At 39.6% G+C, this 17,899-nt stretch overlaps 1 protein-coding gene across 3 annotated transcripts in view; it reads right to left on the reverse strand.

Annotated features, from left to right (window-relative positions):
* The window catches only part of CACNA2D3 (calcium voltage-gated channel auxiliary subunit alpha2delta 3), a 913,092-nt gene that overhangs the window by 149,432 nt on the left and 745,761 nt on the right, over nt 1-17,899 (reverse strand). For all 3 annotated transcript variants that reach the window (XM_059716157.1, XM_019495461.2, XM_019495460.2), the window contains exons 19-27: nt 17,323-17,394; nt 16,455-16,516; nt 14,228-14,295; nt 10,664-10,709; nt 10,414-10,511; nt 9,045-9,138; nt 6,135-6,230; nt 3,421-3,542; nt 662-751 (exon numbers count right to left, since the gene is read on the reverse strand). In XM_059716157.1, coding sequence (XP_059572140.1) covers nt 662-751; nt 3,421-3,542; nt 6,135-6,230; nt 9,045-9,138; nt 10,414-10,511; nt 10,664-10,709; nt 14,228-14,295; nt 16,455-16,516; nt 17,323-17,394 — 748 coding nt within the window. The remainder of the gene's footprint in view (nt 1-661; nt 752-3,420; nt 3,543-6,134; nt 6,231-9,044; nt 9,139-10,413; nt 10,512-10,663; nt 10,710-14,227; nt 14,296-16,454; nt 16,517-17,322; nt 17,395-17,899) is intronic.

Here is a 17,899-nt window from a genome sequence, read left to right on the forward strand (position 1 = left end):
TAGCCACATGGCTCCATACATTCAGCACTCTTGTGTCCCACCTAGCCCCTCCGCTGCCCAACACCACAACCTGGAGCCCAAGGCTGACCCTCAAGCCATCCAGGGCTGCTCCACCCCAGCTCAAAGTGCTGCTGATCTGGGCTCACTTGTAGACACTGTGCCCAGGAGCAGTTGACTCTGGCGCAAAATGAACTGGAGTTTATTGCATCACCTTAAGTGCACATGTAGATGCACCCCTTGAGTCTAAGTATATCATTTAATTTTGAGAAGCAGGCTGAACCTTACTACATTAGATAGGTTATTTCTTATGCTTATTTTTACTTGAGATAATGTGTTCTCATTTATGCTTCTGAAGATCTCTGCCTTCAGTTTTTTTCTTTGTTTGTTTGTTTGTTTTGTTTTTTGCTATTGTTTCTGCTGAGTCAAACCAGCAGCTTACAGGAATTTCTGCATGTACAAGTAATGCAGGATCAAGTTCACAGAAGTGATGGCTTGCAGTGGATTCTGCATTAGGGTATTCAGTAGCATGCTGTATATGTTCCCCCACTCTGAGTGTCCCAAGCTGTTCTTTCAGTGGAAAATTTTCACTAAAGCAAAGCTGTAAGAGAATGTGAAGACTTCATATATAGCTTTTGTATAGGAGTGACCAAACAAATGTTACCTGCCACCACTGGAGATTTTCTGTCATCCAACAGCTGAATGGCAGTGCTAGCTGTCACCACATTACTTTTGTTGCTCTTGTTTTCTGTTTCTATAAAATTAAAAAAAACCAAACTATTAAAATTAAAACAACATATAGCATTGTAAAGAAGTTCAACTACAGAGGTTTTTTTAGATTGAAATATACATTACACATTGGTATAAATACAAATCTGGAAAAATAGAAATCTGGCAATCTTTGACCCTTATTTATTGAGAGAACAACTATAGCATGGACAGAAATATTTCAAGCTTCTCTACAAAGTCCATATGAGGAGCCTCAGTCTTTACAGCTTACCAGTTCTTGGCAATCTTGGCTTAGAAACAGTATTTAAAGGCCTGTTTTTGGGAATTGGCTTATAGGTATAGATATATACATTATAAGAGGTCAAGATGGGCAGCAGGGGTTAAATGGATTTCTAAAGAGCTTGGGAGACGCATACGCAGCTTCTCATGGCCCTGAAAGTAGATGGGCAGTCTAGCACAACAAGGCCAATGGATGGACACAACCTTCAAGACAGGTTCTTGTATGTGTTCAGACAGGTTGTCTAACACAACAAGGACACATAGCCTGAAAACTGAGGAAGTATATTCCATACTGTCCCATAACATGAGATAAGTGACACCATCTACAAAGTCCCAGAGCAGCAGGGGTCCAAGTCCCAGTTTGGGGGAACAGATCAAATCAGGAGAATGCCTGGAAGGCTATGTGGACATGTGACCACAGAGAGACAACCAACCAGAGATAGCCATGAATGAAGAGTCATAAGGAGTCATCAAGAGGGAAAGAGAATACAAAAGCAGAGACTTGAGGTTAACAAAGGGGACTCCCTTTGTCCCATCCCTCCCTGCCCCTCCTCCTCCCCAAGACAGGTCCCCATCCCCATCCCTGTCTGCTAGGAAGGGTCCCTGAGGCCACCATGGACCAAGGGCATACCAGCATCCCATCTCATGCATCCCACTGGAGGGGGGCTGTGGGCCTTGGCATCCCACCTCCAGACTGCTGACACCTAAGAGAGAGAACCTCAGAGCAGAGCCTGCATCCTGACCAAATGTACTTTGTCTCTGATGACAGCCCTAGGATTGGTAGATATATAATTTTTTGATTGTTTGTATTGTTACTTTTCTGTTATTACTCTTGCCTATTATCAACTAGCAGGTGTTGTGGTTGATCTGAGTGTTGTGTCCAACCAGAACAAAGGTATAATGGTTGGGTTCCTAAAATCCAGTGTCAACAGGCTTTGCTCCTAAAAGTGGTAACAAAAGGTGTTGGTGGTGCTGGTACAGTTATGTAATGTGGACACTTCCTCTTCTGGGACTTGATTCAGTTTATTTTTATCATCTTATTGAACATACCATGCTGTAAATTCGAGCTATACAAATGCTCATTGTGTTAAGAAATAATAAAGAAAATACTTATCTACCATTTGATGGAAGGGATTAATCAAATTATGGGTCTCTTGGTACTATCAATCCCTCAATCTCAAGGTTGATTACGCTTTAATTTGCTTTAAATCCATGCATATATATGTGTATACAAATAAGGGAGGGAAGGAAAGATATTTTTACACAGTATGACTATTGCTACAGATGCTGCAGTAATCCAAGACTTTCAAAAGTGGGTTAAAAAACTGAGCCACTCATCAAGCAGGTGATTCATTTCTACCACCTGCTTTTGAAAATTTCAACCTAAAAACAGATTACATTCCCACATCCCCTTAAATGATCTGACACTCAGTTCTCTCCAAGATATGTTCCTTCTTTTAATCCTTTTGCTGCACTTCAGTTTTTCTACTCTCTTTCTTTCTCCTCTATAGCAAGGCAACTAACACATTATTAATGTCAACCTTCTTGCAAAGATCTTTCATTTTTGTTATATGACTGCCTTCAGCTTTTGCCAAATCAAGATGCCACGTAAAGCTTCCTCACTGTATACTAAGAATATCAGTGTATATTGGATTCTTCTCTCATTCATGCTAGTTTTACAAAAAACTGGTTCTACTGACTTCAGTGAAGTTATTCCTAGTTCAAATTCTTCAGGAGAGAAAAATTAAACTCTTCCATGTTATATCACATCTTTGGCCATGTCCACATGAGTGTGGATGTTTGGTTCCCCAGGGACAATTAGAAGTAGGACACCTTGTGCCACCGCTGGTTGCCCCTGTGAAAGCCTGTGTCACATGCCCTCTGGTCCTTCACTAGTTACCCCGGGCAGGGTAGAGAGTCTGGGGCCAGCACTGGCCTGGCCCCAGAAACCTTACTTGAGGTTCTGGGGGACTCCTGGGGCAGCAGCAGTGGCGATCCTGCTGCATAGAGCCTGGCTGGCAGCTAGAGCATGGCTCCTGGTTTTGAGTGGCATGTGCTGCCCCCGCATGCGCTTCTCCACCTTTTTGTGGTGCAGGTTTTTTTGACCGCTGGATACATAGCGGTCAAAAAAGCACTTGTGCTGTTCCCTTGCAGCACGGAAAACAGCTTAACATGTGGTATGTAGTGCCAGAGATGTGTCTGAGGCACCACATACTGCACGGCCGCACTTGTCTGGACACAGCCTTTAGATTTAATATGGAGCATCATAGAATCCCATCTGGTCACAGAAATGCAGATTACCATGCAGATTTCAGAGCCTGAGGCTCTGATTCTCCCGATCGGAACAACATATTTGGAATCTTTCCAATAGTATGCATAGCTCTCTTTTTTTTTTTAAATGACAAACTTACAGACCTGGGCTAAATGGAATTGAGTAGACAAAGCTGCCAGGTATCTGTTCTGCAGCTCTTCTGAACCAGAGTGGAAAATGATCAGCATTAAAAATGTTTTCCTTGTCTTCAGCTGTCAGGAAGTCTCTTGAAACAGAAGAAAAAAAGAAAAGACTTGCTGCTTTTCTGTATATCACATAATACAGTTCAAGCTTAAAAACCAAACCAAAACAAAACATTATTCTAGCGTTTGGGAAAGAAAATATTTTTTGGATTGGTTTCTATATCATTTGAAAAACAAAACAGTTTAATACAGTTTTTAATAATTACTCTTGATAATTACTCTTGATAATTAATAATTTTAATAATTACTCTTGATATACTTGTGGCAGCTTCTTAGACATCATGCATTTTGAAATAACCATGAATAAACTGAAAACTATGATGAAGTTGGAAAAGCCCAAGTGTGCCCAAGTGTAGTTATGTAATTTTTACTATTGTGTAAATTCAGAATTTTCAGTGTAAAATGCCTTTTTCTTTCTAGCAGCATATTGAAATCTTTTACTTTATAACCTAACTGTATATTATGGATGGGTGTTGTAGCAAAAGCAACTGCCTCGAGAGATTCAGGTTCCAATTTTGAGCCCAGCCAAAATGATAAGCAGCTTCCCTTGCCAAGAAAATAAAATGGGAGGTAGTGAACAATGTACTCTGGTATATTCTTCCCTGCTAAAAGGACAGCACATCGGGAAGGTCAACTTAGGTAAAAAAGGAAAGGTCTTCTTCTCAGATGAGTACCACTGACTGGTACATTCAGCATTGTTATATACATGTAAAAAGATACGTGCGCCAGTTATTATACATGTAAAAAGATGATTTCCCTGCACACTGACTTTGCACAGGACACGCACATAGATTTTCTTGATGTTTGAGGTACAATGCAAAGCATTTGCAGTGTCTACCCTAAGCAGAGGAAGCTAAACTCCATTTTCATAAGTCTGTGCTTCCAAAAGTGATGTACAAGTTAAGTGCCTTTTTTATCTCAAAATTGGCATGTCTATATGTTTTTGCACTTCCATGTATATTTTGCATTGCCTTAGAACAGGAATTCTCCAAGGAAACAAAACCTAGAACATGATGCAGTAAGAAGTTCAAAATGAATGGTTTCTTTCTTAAAAACCTCACACACTCAAATGTCTCAGCCTTTAAAGGCACTTCCACTCTTGTCAATGCAACTTAATGATAAGCAAAGTTACTTAGAAGACAAGAGACCCTTCTTTACTTACACGATCTGAATACTATTCTAAGTTGATTTTTCCAGAATTGCATAAAATACTACTGGTTCAATTAAAAGGATTGAAATAGTCAGTGAAAAATATGGAGGGCTGATAAAGTATTGTAATACTGACTTTGTAATACGGTAATAACAGTACATTTATTAAAAAAGTAAAACCCCAGGGCATGTTCCTTCAGCTTTACTTTATGACATTTCAGCTCTAAAACAACAACTTGTAGTATTCCACTTACATTTTTATATACCTATGGTATAAATATCACCAACATACTACTTTTTTTAAAATTTCATTTCAAGGTCCAAATCAGTTCCAAATTCTACTAGGCAAAGCTCAATAGTCAAGTTCCAAATCTTGACTGAGCAGAGCTCAATCGTTCATGTCTGTGAGGCTCTATTGCCAGGAGAGTATCCTCCCTGCCAGACCTGTTGGTCTGGGGCTTCATAGTTTCCCCCAATACAGGGCAGGCATCCTATGTGCAAGCCCCAAGCCTGGAGACCTTAGGGTTCAGATGTCTCCTACTCTTGCTTGCTCCTAGCCAAAAGGCTGAGGACCAAGCCACAGGGAAAGCTAGAACACAGCCCTCATTGCCAAAAAATTGTGTAGTTGAGTTTTCTGCATTTGGGGAAGCTTGCAGGTGTCAGCTTGCCCAGAGTGACTACTACAACACCTTGTGTTTTACACACCACTGAAACAAATGGAAGGACTGCTGACGCAGCATGACACCTTGGGTACTGAATCAGCCTGGTTCTTTTTGGAGCCAAGAGAGCCTGGCCACCTGGGTGTTGACTTGGCATGACACCCCTCGTGCCAACTGGACATCACTACCTGGGTGCTGCCTAGGACTCATACCCTGAGTACCAACCACCCATAACCACTCAGATGCTGACTCAGCTTGACCACCTATGTTTCAACTTGGCATGGCATGCAAAACTGCTGAGTTATGAGCAAATGGCTAAGGTGAATAAGTATAATTAAACATTGGATTTAATAATATCACATACACTAAGTATTAACAAACCTCCCATGGGAAGCTTTTCCATAACTGGGATGATTACCTGCTAGAAATATCTGAAGGCATTTGGTTTGAGACAGGCTCAAGAGAAAATTGCACATTTCCCTTGTTTTTTGCAGCCACCGGATCTACTTAATTATATATGTAGGAATCAAGATGTGAATCTAACTTGACTGGGATGGACAAAAATAGACATATGGACTGAACAAAGGCCCCTAATATAGCTAACAAGCAGGTGAAAAATAGCACAGTAGTCCAAGAAGATACAGTAAAAGTAACATGTAATGCAGCCCATACAGCTATTTTAAATTATTCTGAGTATTTCACTTCTCTAAAGTGAAACTTTGGGGAGGAAAAAATCGGAATGTCTCCTAAAAATAAACATGTTTCTTGCCCTCACATCTGCCTATCAAGCATAACCACGATACTTACTGATTAGTAAGCTGTTCTGGGCCCACAAACAGGTTGATACGAGATAGACCAGTCCGTGTTCCAAGGAAGGCAACTTCCACTCCCTTGTCAGAATTTCTAAAATAAACAGAGCAGCTTACCAGCAAAGATAAGATTTCCAGACAGGAGACAGATAAGACTATTTTATGGGTCATAGAAAGTACAAGTGCACATTTTTGTAAAGTGGTGTTTTGAGCGCCATCCTCTTATTTTTAAATTTGCTGAAAAATCGGTTTCTTTTCATTGAAATAAATCCATGCAGGCTAAAACCATTCCAAGGCTTTGAAAAGCTTCTTGACCCATACAAGAGATCAAAGGCTTGGTTTCCTCAAACTGGCTATATATGCTTTGTGTGGATGAATTAGATGGAGGTTGAGAGATGAAAGTTATGGCATTGCTATGCCACACAACTCCTCATGGTTGGTATTGCAGGTCATAGGATGCATTAGAGAATGTGGCCCTGTTCGCTCACTGTCCCATCTCTGTGGTATTGCTACACTGAAGTTGAGAGGTACAACTGCACCTTACAGGTACACCTGCAGCTAGCTTTAAATTATCTAGCTGGGGAACCAGAAACAGTGTAGCCACCAGCAGCACAGGGTTCTGTGTGGACTGCAAAAACCACCGGAAGCTTTGGGTAAATATTTCCATAGTTAGACTGCACTGAGTGCCAAGCTACTATGGCAAACTGTTATTGATACCCAAGCTAAAGGTTAAAGCCATCCCAGGTATCCCTACAAGAGCTGCAATCCTAGGGAGTTCCCTTCTTGAAAGCAGAGGCAGAAAGTGATCGTGGAGTCATTATTGACTCCAAGGGGAACATGAGCCACCAATGCCAGACCGCAGCCAGCAAGGCCAGCCATACCTTGTCATGCATCCAAAGTCGCATCTCAAGCCAGTTCAGAGAGGTGATACTCCCCCTCTATGCGACTTTTGTCAGGCCGCAGTTGGAGTACTGCGTCCAGTACTGGGCGCCACACTTCAAAAGGGATGTGGCCAGCCTGGAGAGGGTTCAGAGGAGGGCCACCCGCTTGGTGAGAGGGCAGCAGGACAGGCCCTACGAGGAGAGACTGAAGGACCTGAACCTGTTCGGCCTCAGCAAGAGGAGGCTGAGGGGGGACCTGGTGGCTGCCTACAAGCTCATCAGGGGAGATCAACAGCAAACAGGCAGAGCCCTTTACTCCCCAGCACCACCTGGGGTGACAAGAAACAATGGTAATAAGCTGATGGAGAATAGGTTTAGGTTAGAGATCGGAAGGCAATATTTTATTTTATAGTTAGGGTGGCCAAAATCTGGAACCAACTTCCCAGGGAAGTGGTCCTCACCCCTACCTTGGGCAAATTCAAGAGGAGGTTGGGTGATCACCTGTCTGGGGTCTTGTGAAAGCAGCATTCATTCCTGCCTGTGGCAGGGGGTCAGGCTAGATGATCTCTTCAGGTCCCTCCTGACCCTAGCTACTATGAAACTGTAAAACTATAGTCCCCTACTCAGATATGCGAGAACTGGAGTTCCAACTAGTAACCACACCTCTGACCATCCTGCTGCCTTTCATTTAGCTTCTTGTTTAACAGTATAACAGCTCTAAACAGGTTCTAAAGCTCTCCTTTGCACACCCTCTTTGCAGCTGCCTTACTTGCATGTGGTGGAACTACTGCTGTTCTGCTAAGAGGAGAGTGGTTAATCCATAGCATGTAGGCCAAGATACTATTAAAGTTGGTTATCCATTCAGTTCTAAATGATAATGGGCTTATTTACTTAATAGGCTGAATAATTCAAATACTTTATACATTGAATTTTTATTGAATATTTCTAAACTAACTTTTAATCTGTTTGAAATATTTGAGATTAGGAAAACAAAATCTACACTCTACTATGCTTTTTCTCCCCACCAACAGTTGCCTGGTGCTTTTCCTAAAAGCAGAGATGAAAAAAAATGTATTTCCAGTAATTACAAAGCAACCTCAACAAATTATTTTACCATATCATATATGGTTTTACAATAATATACCTTTCATATAACAGAGAAAATCATACCAATTTAACCAAACCTAATCTGGATAGCATCCAGAATTCCCTTTCAACAGCAATAGCTCATACAGATGCTGCTAATCAAATTACTTATTTTCCCCAATGTATGCAACATTTCTCTGTATAATGCCACAGCTTAAATGTATCATATTTAATACAGAAACTAAAATGCAAAACAGCTAATGTACAGTTCAGTAATGTCCTTGATTCTAAGTTAGGTTTGGAAAATTTAAATAAATGTGTCATATTTCTAGAAGAATTGAATGAAAAAATAATTATTACTTTCATTTTATGTATATAACTTACTCTCAGATAAATTACAAGTTCCAATGACATATTCATTTTTTAAAAAGTAATTAATATCTTCAAAGAATAACTCTGAACAGCTTGTTGCAAATATTTGCAATTTGTATACTGGTGGTCAGTTTCAAAATTTACATTGATAAAAAATGAAATACTACAAATCTAAACAAGAAGTTTCAAAATTAGCTTTAAGTAAACATGTAAGATAAATGTTTTATGTTAGCTTTTTTATTCAACGCAGTAAAGATCAAGGATTCAAATTTTGAAGAAATTTAAATTACTAGGCCCCTAATATAGGCCCCCTAATTTATATAATCAATTACTAGGATCACAAACAAAGTTGATTAGAATTTTTCTTTATAATTTGAAAATATAATCATACTTTTTGTTACTGAATCAGCTCCTTAGCTAGCCTTAATACACCATAGTATGTTGTTTCAAACAGATCTTAAAATGTTTTTGATATTTTTTTCAATACTATTTCATAACCCTTTCTAATTTTTCACTACACATACTTTATTAAAACTAAATATAATGCTCACATATATTTCACAACTTACTCTGATTTGTTTAGTGCTAGACTGGTCCAGTAAGCTTCAATTGGTGCACTCACTACTGCGTCAAACAGAACTTCCTGGATCAATTCTTTATCACCTATTAGTATACAATAAAACAATAGCAAAATGCATGAGATATATATATATATATATATATATATATATAATGAAAAAGAATCAACAACTTTTGGTGGCATAACATATAACTATTAGTTACTTATACTCTAAGTATATTTCCTCTACTAAAACCAGATTGGTTCTTCATAGAATTATATGAAAGTATGCCCAAAAGGACCCCAGATGAGTAGGGTGACCATACATCCCAGATTGGTTGGGATGGTCCTGGATTTTGGAGGTTGATTCCACTTGGCTAGTGAAGATTAAAATGAGCATCCTGGGCATAGGGCACAATGCAGGCAGTTGGAGCTGCAGGAGTTGTGAAATAGGAAGCCTAGCAGTCAGCAGTAGGTTAGTTTGATTAGTGGAATGACCATTTAAAATGGGTAGTTAACACCTGTGAAGAAAACAAAGGGTCATTAATGGACCACTGACTCTTCAGCTGCCTGAATAGTAATACCAGTGTTGACCTCCCCCCCACACCACCTTTGCCTGCAGCAGTGGTGGGGTAGTGTCCTGGATTTCAGATTGTCCCATATGGTTATCCTACTCATGTAGCCCACCCCCCTGCTGAAGGCAGCATTATTTCTAACTAAACCATCCCAGCCAAGTGTCTGTCTAATCTGCTCTTGAAAATTTCCATGGATACTGTAGATTGGAGGTACATCCTACTGTATGTAATGTACACTAAAAATATAGAACAGGTTTCAAAATATGTTTTTTTCATACATAATGCTTTTGTGGAACCTGGAAGCAATTATAACTGTACCAGCAACTATTTCAGATGAAACAGTGAAGAATATCTTATCTATTTGTTATTACAACAGCATTTAGATTGACAAATGTAATTTTTCATGCTCGTATTTGAGAGTTCCATGTTTCAGGCTTACATTTCGTCCAAAAGACAACCTGATATTTCAAACAAGTCCTAAAGCATTTTTGTATTTACCCTAGAAAACCCATTTGAATGCTAACTCATCCCAATCCTGTAAAATAAATACAATTAAGACCAAAACATGAAATGGTATGACAACATAGTATACAATGGAAAAAATAGATCTTTATTTATCTAACACTAATTCAGATAAGTACTGTACCAATAGTTTTCTTTATACAGCTAAGTAAAAACAGAAGTAGCAAAGTGATCTCACTTAACTATGGCTGTCCCATCATATTATCAACTACATTAATTATGTCAAGTTGGGAGATAATTTACAAAATTAATCAGTGTAAATAAGTTTAACAATGTACTTACATTGAAGCAATGGCTCTTTTCCTGTGAGGTACAGCTTAATAGCTTCTAACTGAGTCATTTGACGGTGCTCAGGATGTAAATCGGTGTTGCAATATGACCTAAAAAATGTTGCCAAAATATTAAAATGTAAATATTTATAAGCACATTCTCTCTTTCTCTTTCAGTGTAAAGAGATGGGCACAGTAAGCACAAACAATACAAAGCAAAGATTGGTAACAGACATCAATTTCATGCTTTGTTTAAGGCTTACCATTCATCTGCCAAAGATACATCAGGGTGTTCTAAATCATGCAAACCTGTAAGAGGAATAATAATGGCTTATTTAGGGACCAGTCTGGATAACAGATGGTTATTTACATATACTTCATAATATAAACTCTTCATTCTTGGAAGGAGCATTATCATCATGGTATAATAAATCACAGTAAACTATGTTCAAAAACATTTCAGAGTCAGTAACAAACTGCTAAAAGCCAAGTAAATTGGAGTTGAGGATAAAAAGCCAGAAATAACTCATTTATTTCTGCCTAGGTATTAACTCATATCACTGCTCCTATGATATGTTTGGAAGTCTGAAGATGACCTGAGCAAACAGAGGTGCATTAAAGTAAAATATTAGACTGAACTTTGATTTCCCTTCCTCTTGTAATTTTAATTAAGCCCTTTATGTTTTAGTAACATGGTTTTAGAGATTTGGGACAGGATTGCCTCTCTTTTTAAAAGGGACCCAGTGCTCTCATGAAAGTGCAGAGTGTAAAGAGTAGCCTAGAATTAACTTATTCTAGTGTATTGTTTATTATAGAACCCTTAACAAATATGCATCTGGCATTCTCAACCCATTTAAATCTTGTTTCAATATATCAGAGAAAATGGTCTAATTTGTCTGTATCTAACTGCTAAGATTTACCCATGGAGACATGAATTACATAGATAATTGTATGCATAAAGGTGAGGTTTATGCATGGAACTAAATGCGGGCGCACACATTTTGTACAAGTTTGAACATCCTGAGCAAGATTTCTTCTTACAATTTAGTTAATTTGAGGAGTAAAAATTAATTTCATGGTCTTTAGGGGCTGAGAGGATGGTGATAAGATCACTGATAGAGAATTTGACAAGTGGAGAAGTTTGGAAGAAAAGATCAGAGTGTTGATTGTGGCTATACTGTAGGAAATGTGATAACAAGATATCCAGACTGACCTTTAACACAGATTAGCTGATATTTGGGACTAGATGAAAGAATGCAGAAAAGAAATATGACAGAAACAACTTGTAAAGAGCTGTAATTGTCCCACCATTCTACTGTTCTATCTAGACCAGGGATCATCAATCAAGGTGCTGCAGCACCCTGGGGTGCTTTGAGATACTTACAAGGGTGTCACACCATGTTAGCACTGATAGGTATGCAAAAATAATTCATGTGATAAACCCAGAGATTTATATTAGGAACCCATAGTGATAAAAAGATTCTGATCTGCTGTGTTCTTTCTGACTTGTTTGAAGCAGAAGCATTGTTCTGTAGTAACAATTTTTCTATAGTATTGGTCTGTAGTAAAAAAAAACAACAAGCGAAAACAAATGACCTTTTTTGAGGGGCCTTCCTAGTGTGTCTACATGTGCCTCAAGACTGGTCAGCGGTGACTTGAATCTAAAAGGCTAGGGACAGACATTCAAAAAGCCTAAGCCTGAGTTAATTCAATCTTTGCAGGTTAATCCAAGCTGTCTAGGTTGAACCAGCTTGCAGCTGAACAGATATTCCCTCTGGACTGAAAAAATGCAGGCATGAGCCTGCAGTGGCTCAGACTAGAAGCCAGAGCAGCCCTCCCTTCCCTTCCATAGTGCTGGGTGGGGTGAGGGGGTAGGCCCTGGAAGGACCTCTGATTAGGGAGGTCTGCCGCATGGTCCCAGGCTTCTCCTTGCTTGCTGCTCAAGGGACAGGGGTGTTACTAGACCCCAACCCCCAGCTACCACTCTGAGGCAAAAGCCAGGGCAGGTTGCAGTGCATGCATCTGTTGATGATACTGAGCTTTTCAAACTCCCTCTCCCTGCTTCTTCACACTGTCTGCATCAAACCTGTCAGGCGAGGGAGCCAGCAGGGGGATGATAACAATGTTTATCAGCCCATCAACAAAACAAAAGCCACTCTCATTAGTTCAAGCTCTTCTTAAACAGCTTTTTCCAAGGAAGAAATGGAGGGGCATTACCAGGTGACCTGTTCATGAGCTCCAAAAAGCCCTAAGTGGACACTGTTCTGTCTGCCTGTCCCAGTGAGACTGGACACAGACAGCTCTCACCATTAGCTAGCATACCACATGCCTAGTGTCCATGGGGCTGGGGTCCATGCTGTAGGAGATAGGAGGGAAGGGGGATCTCTGCTTGAGCAGCGAGAAGCGAGGTGGGGTAGGGCAGGGGGAAGCCAGGCAGACGCTGCTGTACCTGCAGTCTCTGTCGGAGCTCCAGCCAGGCAGCAGAGGGGTGGGGCAGCTCTGCTCTCTGGAGCAAACGGTCCAGCCCAGTGCAGGGCTGCAAAGCACCTGGGAGGCTGGGGAACTCTGGTTTAACTTAAACCAGGAAGAGGTCTTGGACAGACATTGCATAAACCAGTTAGACCCAAATCAGTTAAGTCTAACACTACATTCAACCAGGTTTATCTTAAACCAGTTTTAGCCATTTTGAAACTGGTTTATGTGCACTGAACTTATGGTCTGTTACAGGTTTAAACCAGTTTCTGATCACTTAAACCAGTGTATGTGTAATGTCTGTCCCTAGCCAAAAGGTTAGAAACTATTGTTCTAGACACTTATATGATTTATGAGCCTCACAAAAATCAAACATATTTATCTTCACAACAGGCCTGTGAAGTAAGGAAATATTGTCCCAAATTTACAGATGGGGAATTGAGACTCACATAAATTAACTGATTGCCTGAGGTTACATAGACAATCAATGTTCTCAAGAGCTAGAAACTGAACCCAGTCTTTTCTGTGCCTTTCCTATGATATTACAATTACTCTCATGAACCATTTCTTTGAACTTCTAATTGTCAGAAACCTGACTTCTTTCCCTAATCCTCTCAGAACAAGGCTATTCTTTGCTGTGAAGGACCAGTGCCGAGATATAGCTGCCACACACATGCTAGCTGCCTAGATGCCCCTGAGTATCTTTGTCTCCCTAGCTTCCTACATTGTTTCTCTCCTGATTCTCTTTATGCAGAATACTCTGATTCTTCTGTTGTTTCTGACCTCATCCATGTATAGTTTCTTCTTCTCTCAATGTAGAAAAGCTTGTAAGTCATTTCCTTGAGTTCTCCACCCATTTGTACTATTGAATTTACCAAAAATAACAGCTCAGAAAAGAGCATTTTTTCAGTTCTTTCTGTTAACTAAGAAAAAAATGGGAGCTAAACTGCAATAATATACCACCTGTTTCATTCAGGGGTAGATTACTGTAGTTCAGCTTCACTTGCTGGGGGTAGGAGCAGACAGAATATAACATGTGAAAAGCAAAACACCAGTGTAATTGCTTCCAAAGCCTTAGTTTATAAAGCAGGTTAAAGTTTGCTCTATTAAGACTGTTAACATCAGAATTGAATTTTTTAGAGAGACTTCAGAATGAGGAGCTTGTGGAAAGGAAAATGCATAAGTACATTTTGACTACGTCACATTTAAATACTGCACAAAATCTGAAGATGATATCTCAGAAATGATCTAATCCCCAATGGAATCTAGAGAGAAATGTACAAGCTTTAGCCCTACTAAAGAACAACAATAAAACTATTGTGCAATCGCTATGAGAAAGCAGAGCAGTATCTTACCTTCTTCTATAGTTACGTTCCCTCTGAAAAAATATTTGCCATGTCCTCTGGAGAGAGCCACACCTAAACTGTGCAGAGAAATAGAGCAGACCTTGAAATCTGTGGTGCAAACAATTGTAGAAACTAAAAGCTATTTTTACTGTCTAACATTTCCAGTTCACATGCAATGAACAATTTTAATAGCTGAGTTTTTTTTCAAAACCTCACTGATTATATTTATTAAATTAGCTACTTGAATGCCATTTGAGGCTTGATGTGCCCGTAGCACCTGTCGACATTTATGTGCTTAGAAGTGCAGCAAATTATTCATTTGCTGGGAAACTAGCAACCACACTCCTTTAAGTTCACTTCTTTTTGTCGAGCAGGTCCCTTCTTCCTCTTAGTCCTTAATGTGCCAAAGACCTGGCAATGCAAGAGAAGTTTTCTTTGCAAATCATACTCAGCAGTTAGACTCATACTTTTACAAGTATGACTTAATGGAGCTGCTGAGAGGACAGAAACTTTATATTCTAATATTTATATCATGATCCCATTTTCCATGTAATCATTGGTGATGTATAGGGGGTGCACAAGGGTGCATGTGCATCCCCTGAGGTTGACCATGCACCCCCTGGAAGTGCCAGACACAAAACTGGCAGTGCTGGTGGAAGTGCACTTCTGGTTTTGCTGGTTTTGCAGCTGGTGGTTCCACGCTTGGCAATTGGCTGGAGTGGGGAGGGACCCCTCCCCCTGCCTCCGGTGATCTGGTCCCCTCACAGACTCGGCAGGCACCAGTCACCCATGCATGTAATTTCTCTGCTTCTCATATTTTTGCCCAGTTTTCCTCTTTTACATTGATTTAACTTACTTTGCATACATTTTTCAAAAATTAAATACTCTTTTTTTCAAATAGGGCATCTGCTCCCATACACTGTGATGCTGTGTGTGATGCAAAGGACACTGAAAATCTGTTTCCTTTTCTGTAAATTTATACAATACCAGTATAGGATGCCTTCTGTACATGCGATGACATGTGTTAAGAAAATATCTGGGTTTATAACATCTGCAGGATATCAGTAGTCCCCCAAAATGCATGACCTACCAGTTGAAGGACATGATCAGGCATCCAGCCACTGCACCTGTTGTAGTCAGCAGCATGCTTGGGGAGATGCCAGTGTAAGTCTTTGAAAAACCAGTGTTGTGCGCTCTGAAGCACATTCTCTTTCTCCATCATTGACTCATTCCAGGGCTTGTCAGCAGATATCCTTGCCTACTACCCTTTCCTACCCCATCAGACACCTACCATACCCATGCTGTGAGGGGCTTCAATTTGCCGTCTTACAGGCTCTCTTAACTTTTTTCTCAGTTCTGTTTTAGGAAAAAGAAGTCTCATTGCATAAAATATATAGTCCAAAATTTGAACTATATTAGATGGATAAAGGTTGATATTATCACCAAAGACTATTGAGTTTTATCATCTAGCTATAAATTTTAAAAAGCATAAGTATGTGCAGACATCTTGTATACATAAAATCAGAAGTTTCAGCTTGCATTCTGTTTGCATTTTATCCATCCACCAGTGTGGTTCCACAAGGTTAATTTTTGTTAAATAGTTCCACTGAAGAAAATTTCAGTTGAGCGTTGCAGTTATCAACCACCTTCCATGAATGCAGGGTACAGTTAATATTCTTTTATTAATGGATTATTTCTAACTCAAACACAGTTTGTGACTTCTTGCCATGTTTTGGTAAAAGACATGCCAAAATAATATGGCTGACTTACTCAGTTTTAGTTGTACAAATACACTGAAGATAGTTCAGAGAAAGAAAATATCAAAACCTCAATTGGAAGTGAAATACTACCTCCATTTATATTGCATTTTTGTTGTGGAAAAAAAATCAAAATGGGGCTCAATATGTAGTTAGTTAAATGGATTATAGTATTTATAGCTCTCCAAGTACTTGCAAAAACCTCTTGTTCAATGTAAACCTCAAATGAATATTTTTTTAATGGAACGTAAGCCATGACAAACACAGTAGGTTTGCCTAAGTGAGCTTGCACAAACTTTCCATCCCAGGAAAAACTGAAAGGAATGCTGGAAAGCACCTTTTCCATGCTATTTTCAGCATTGTCCAGGGATACTTCATTGTCAATTCCTTCTGATGAGCTTTTAATGAGCTCACAAGGTTTTTACAAATGCATATCCAATGAGTCTGATGAAATCTTCATTTATTATGGTCAGCTTTACCTGAAAGGAGTACCCTTGATGTCTGTATAATAGTAGTCATTTGTCATCACCAATACCCGCTTCTAGATTCAGAACAAGAAAATCAGAGTGAAAGAGAAAAAAACACCACGGTTAGTTAGGTATGAGAAACTTGTGAAAAAGTAAGTAGTTAGTCTATGGTTCCCCTCTAAACGTGCAGATAAAGGCGCAATGGGATCTAATGCACAATCCACACAATCACACCTTCTGCCATGCCAAACATGAGGTATAATTGTGGGATCATGCATTAAATCCCATTGTGCCTTATTGTCGGTGCAGGGGAAGCCTGACCACAGACTCCCCCTGTACCAGCAAGAAGCAAGCTCCCACAGGTGGGAGCCCCCTTAGTTGCCTGTGTAGCTTGTCTTAAGGTAACTGCACAATTGACTAATTAATTGCAAAATGCCTAAAATGTGTAGAGGAGGCCATAGATAACATTAATAGCAAAATACTGGACGTGTCTAAACGAGACGCTGATTGTGCAGCAGCTGAAAAATACTGTGCAGTAGAGAGTCACAGTACAGACAGTGCTAATACATTACTGTGCAGTATCAGGCTACTGCATAGTAGCATCACCTAAAAGACTGGAGCTGGAGCTACTGCACAGTAACTCTGGTTACTGTGCATTTATTTAGTACTTGCTAATACAAGTACTAAATAAATGTGCAGTAATGACTGCATAGTAGCATCTCATGTATATGGAACCACTGTGTGCATATCTAGTTCAAGGTTATTAAAGATTTTAAAAATATAGTTTAGTGAAACTTATCTTTTCCAAACAGCCTCAAAGTTAATTTAAATAACTATTTGCTTTACAACTACAGCTGGAAGTATATTTTATGCACTATACCCCTTTTTCCACAGTTTTCTTCACCTCCATGGAAAATTTTCCTGTTTTCCGATTCACCATTGCATTTCGAAGCTGAAAAGAGGAAAATCTGCATTAGATCCTTGATTTGAATATAATAATACTTTTCTCAAATGTCCCAAATATTTTTATTTGGTCAGGAACACTTTTTTTGTTTTCACATAGTTATAAACACTTGGTTTATAGTTACTGCTGCATTTTAAATGTATTATGATAGGGAATTCTTCTAGGGAGAAGCAAAAAGAATTTCAAGCAATGCCAACAGACCCCACAATAGCAAACCAACAAAGAACAACAGTAGCTATATTTTGTTTCCATTTCAATTTGGTGCTTTAACCCATGGACTGCACCTTAAATCCAGCATCTGGGACTCCACAGAATATGAGGGCCTGGCACTGACAGCTTATGGTATTCTGTGGGTAGTTTAGTGTACTGTGTTTATTCAAGTCCTCCAATCTGAGAATCCACCTCCCTCCTCATCCCATCAGCTAAATTGAGCAGAGGTGTCTTGAGCTGAGTCCAATGGCAAGGCATTCTCTTTAAGGAATCCTTAGCCTTG

This window comes from Alligator mississippiensis, chromosome 12 (assembly GCF_030867095.1).
Source record: "Alligator mississippiensis isolate rAllMis1 chromosome 12, rAllMis1, whole genome shotgun sequence".
Lineage (NCBI taxonomy): Eukaryota > Metazoa > Chordata > Crocodylia > Alligatoridae > Alligator > Alligator mississippiensis.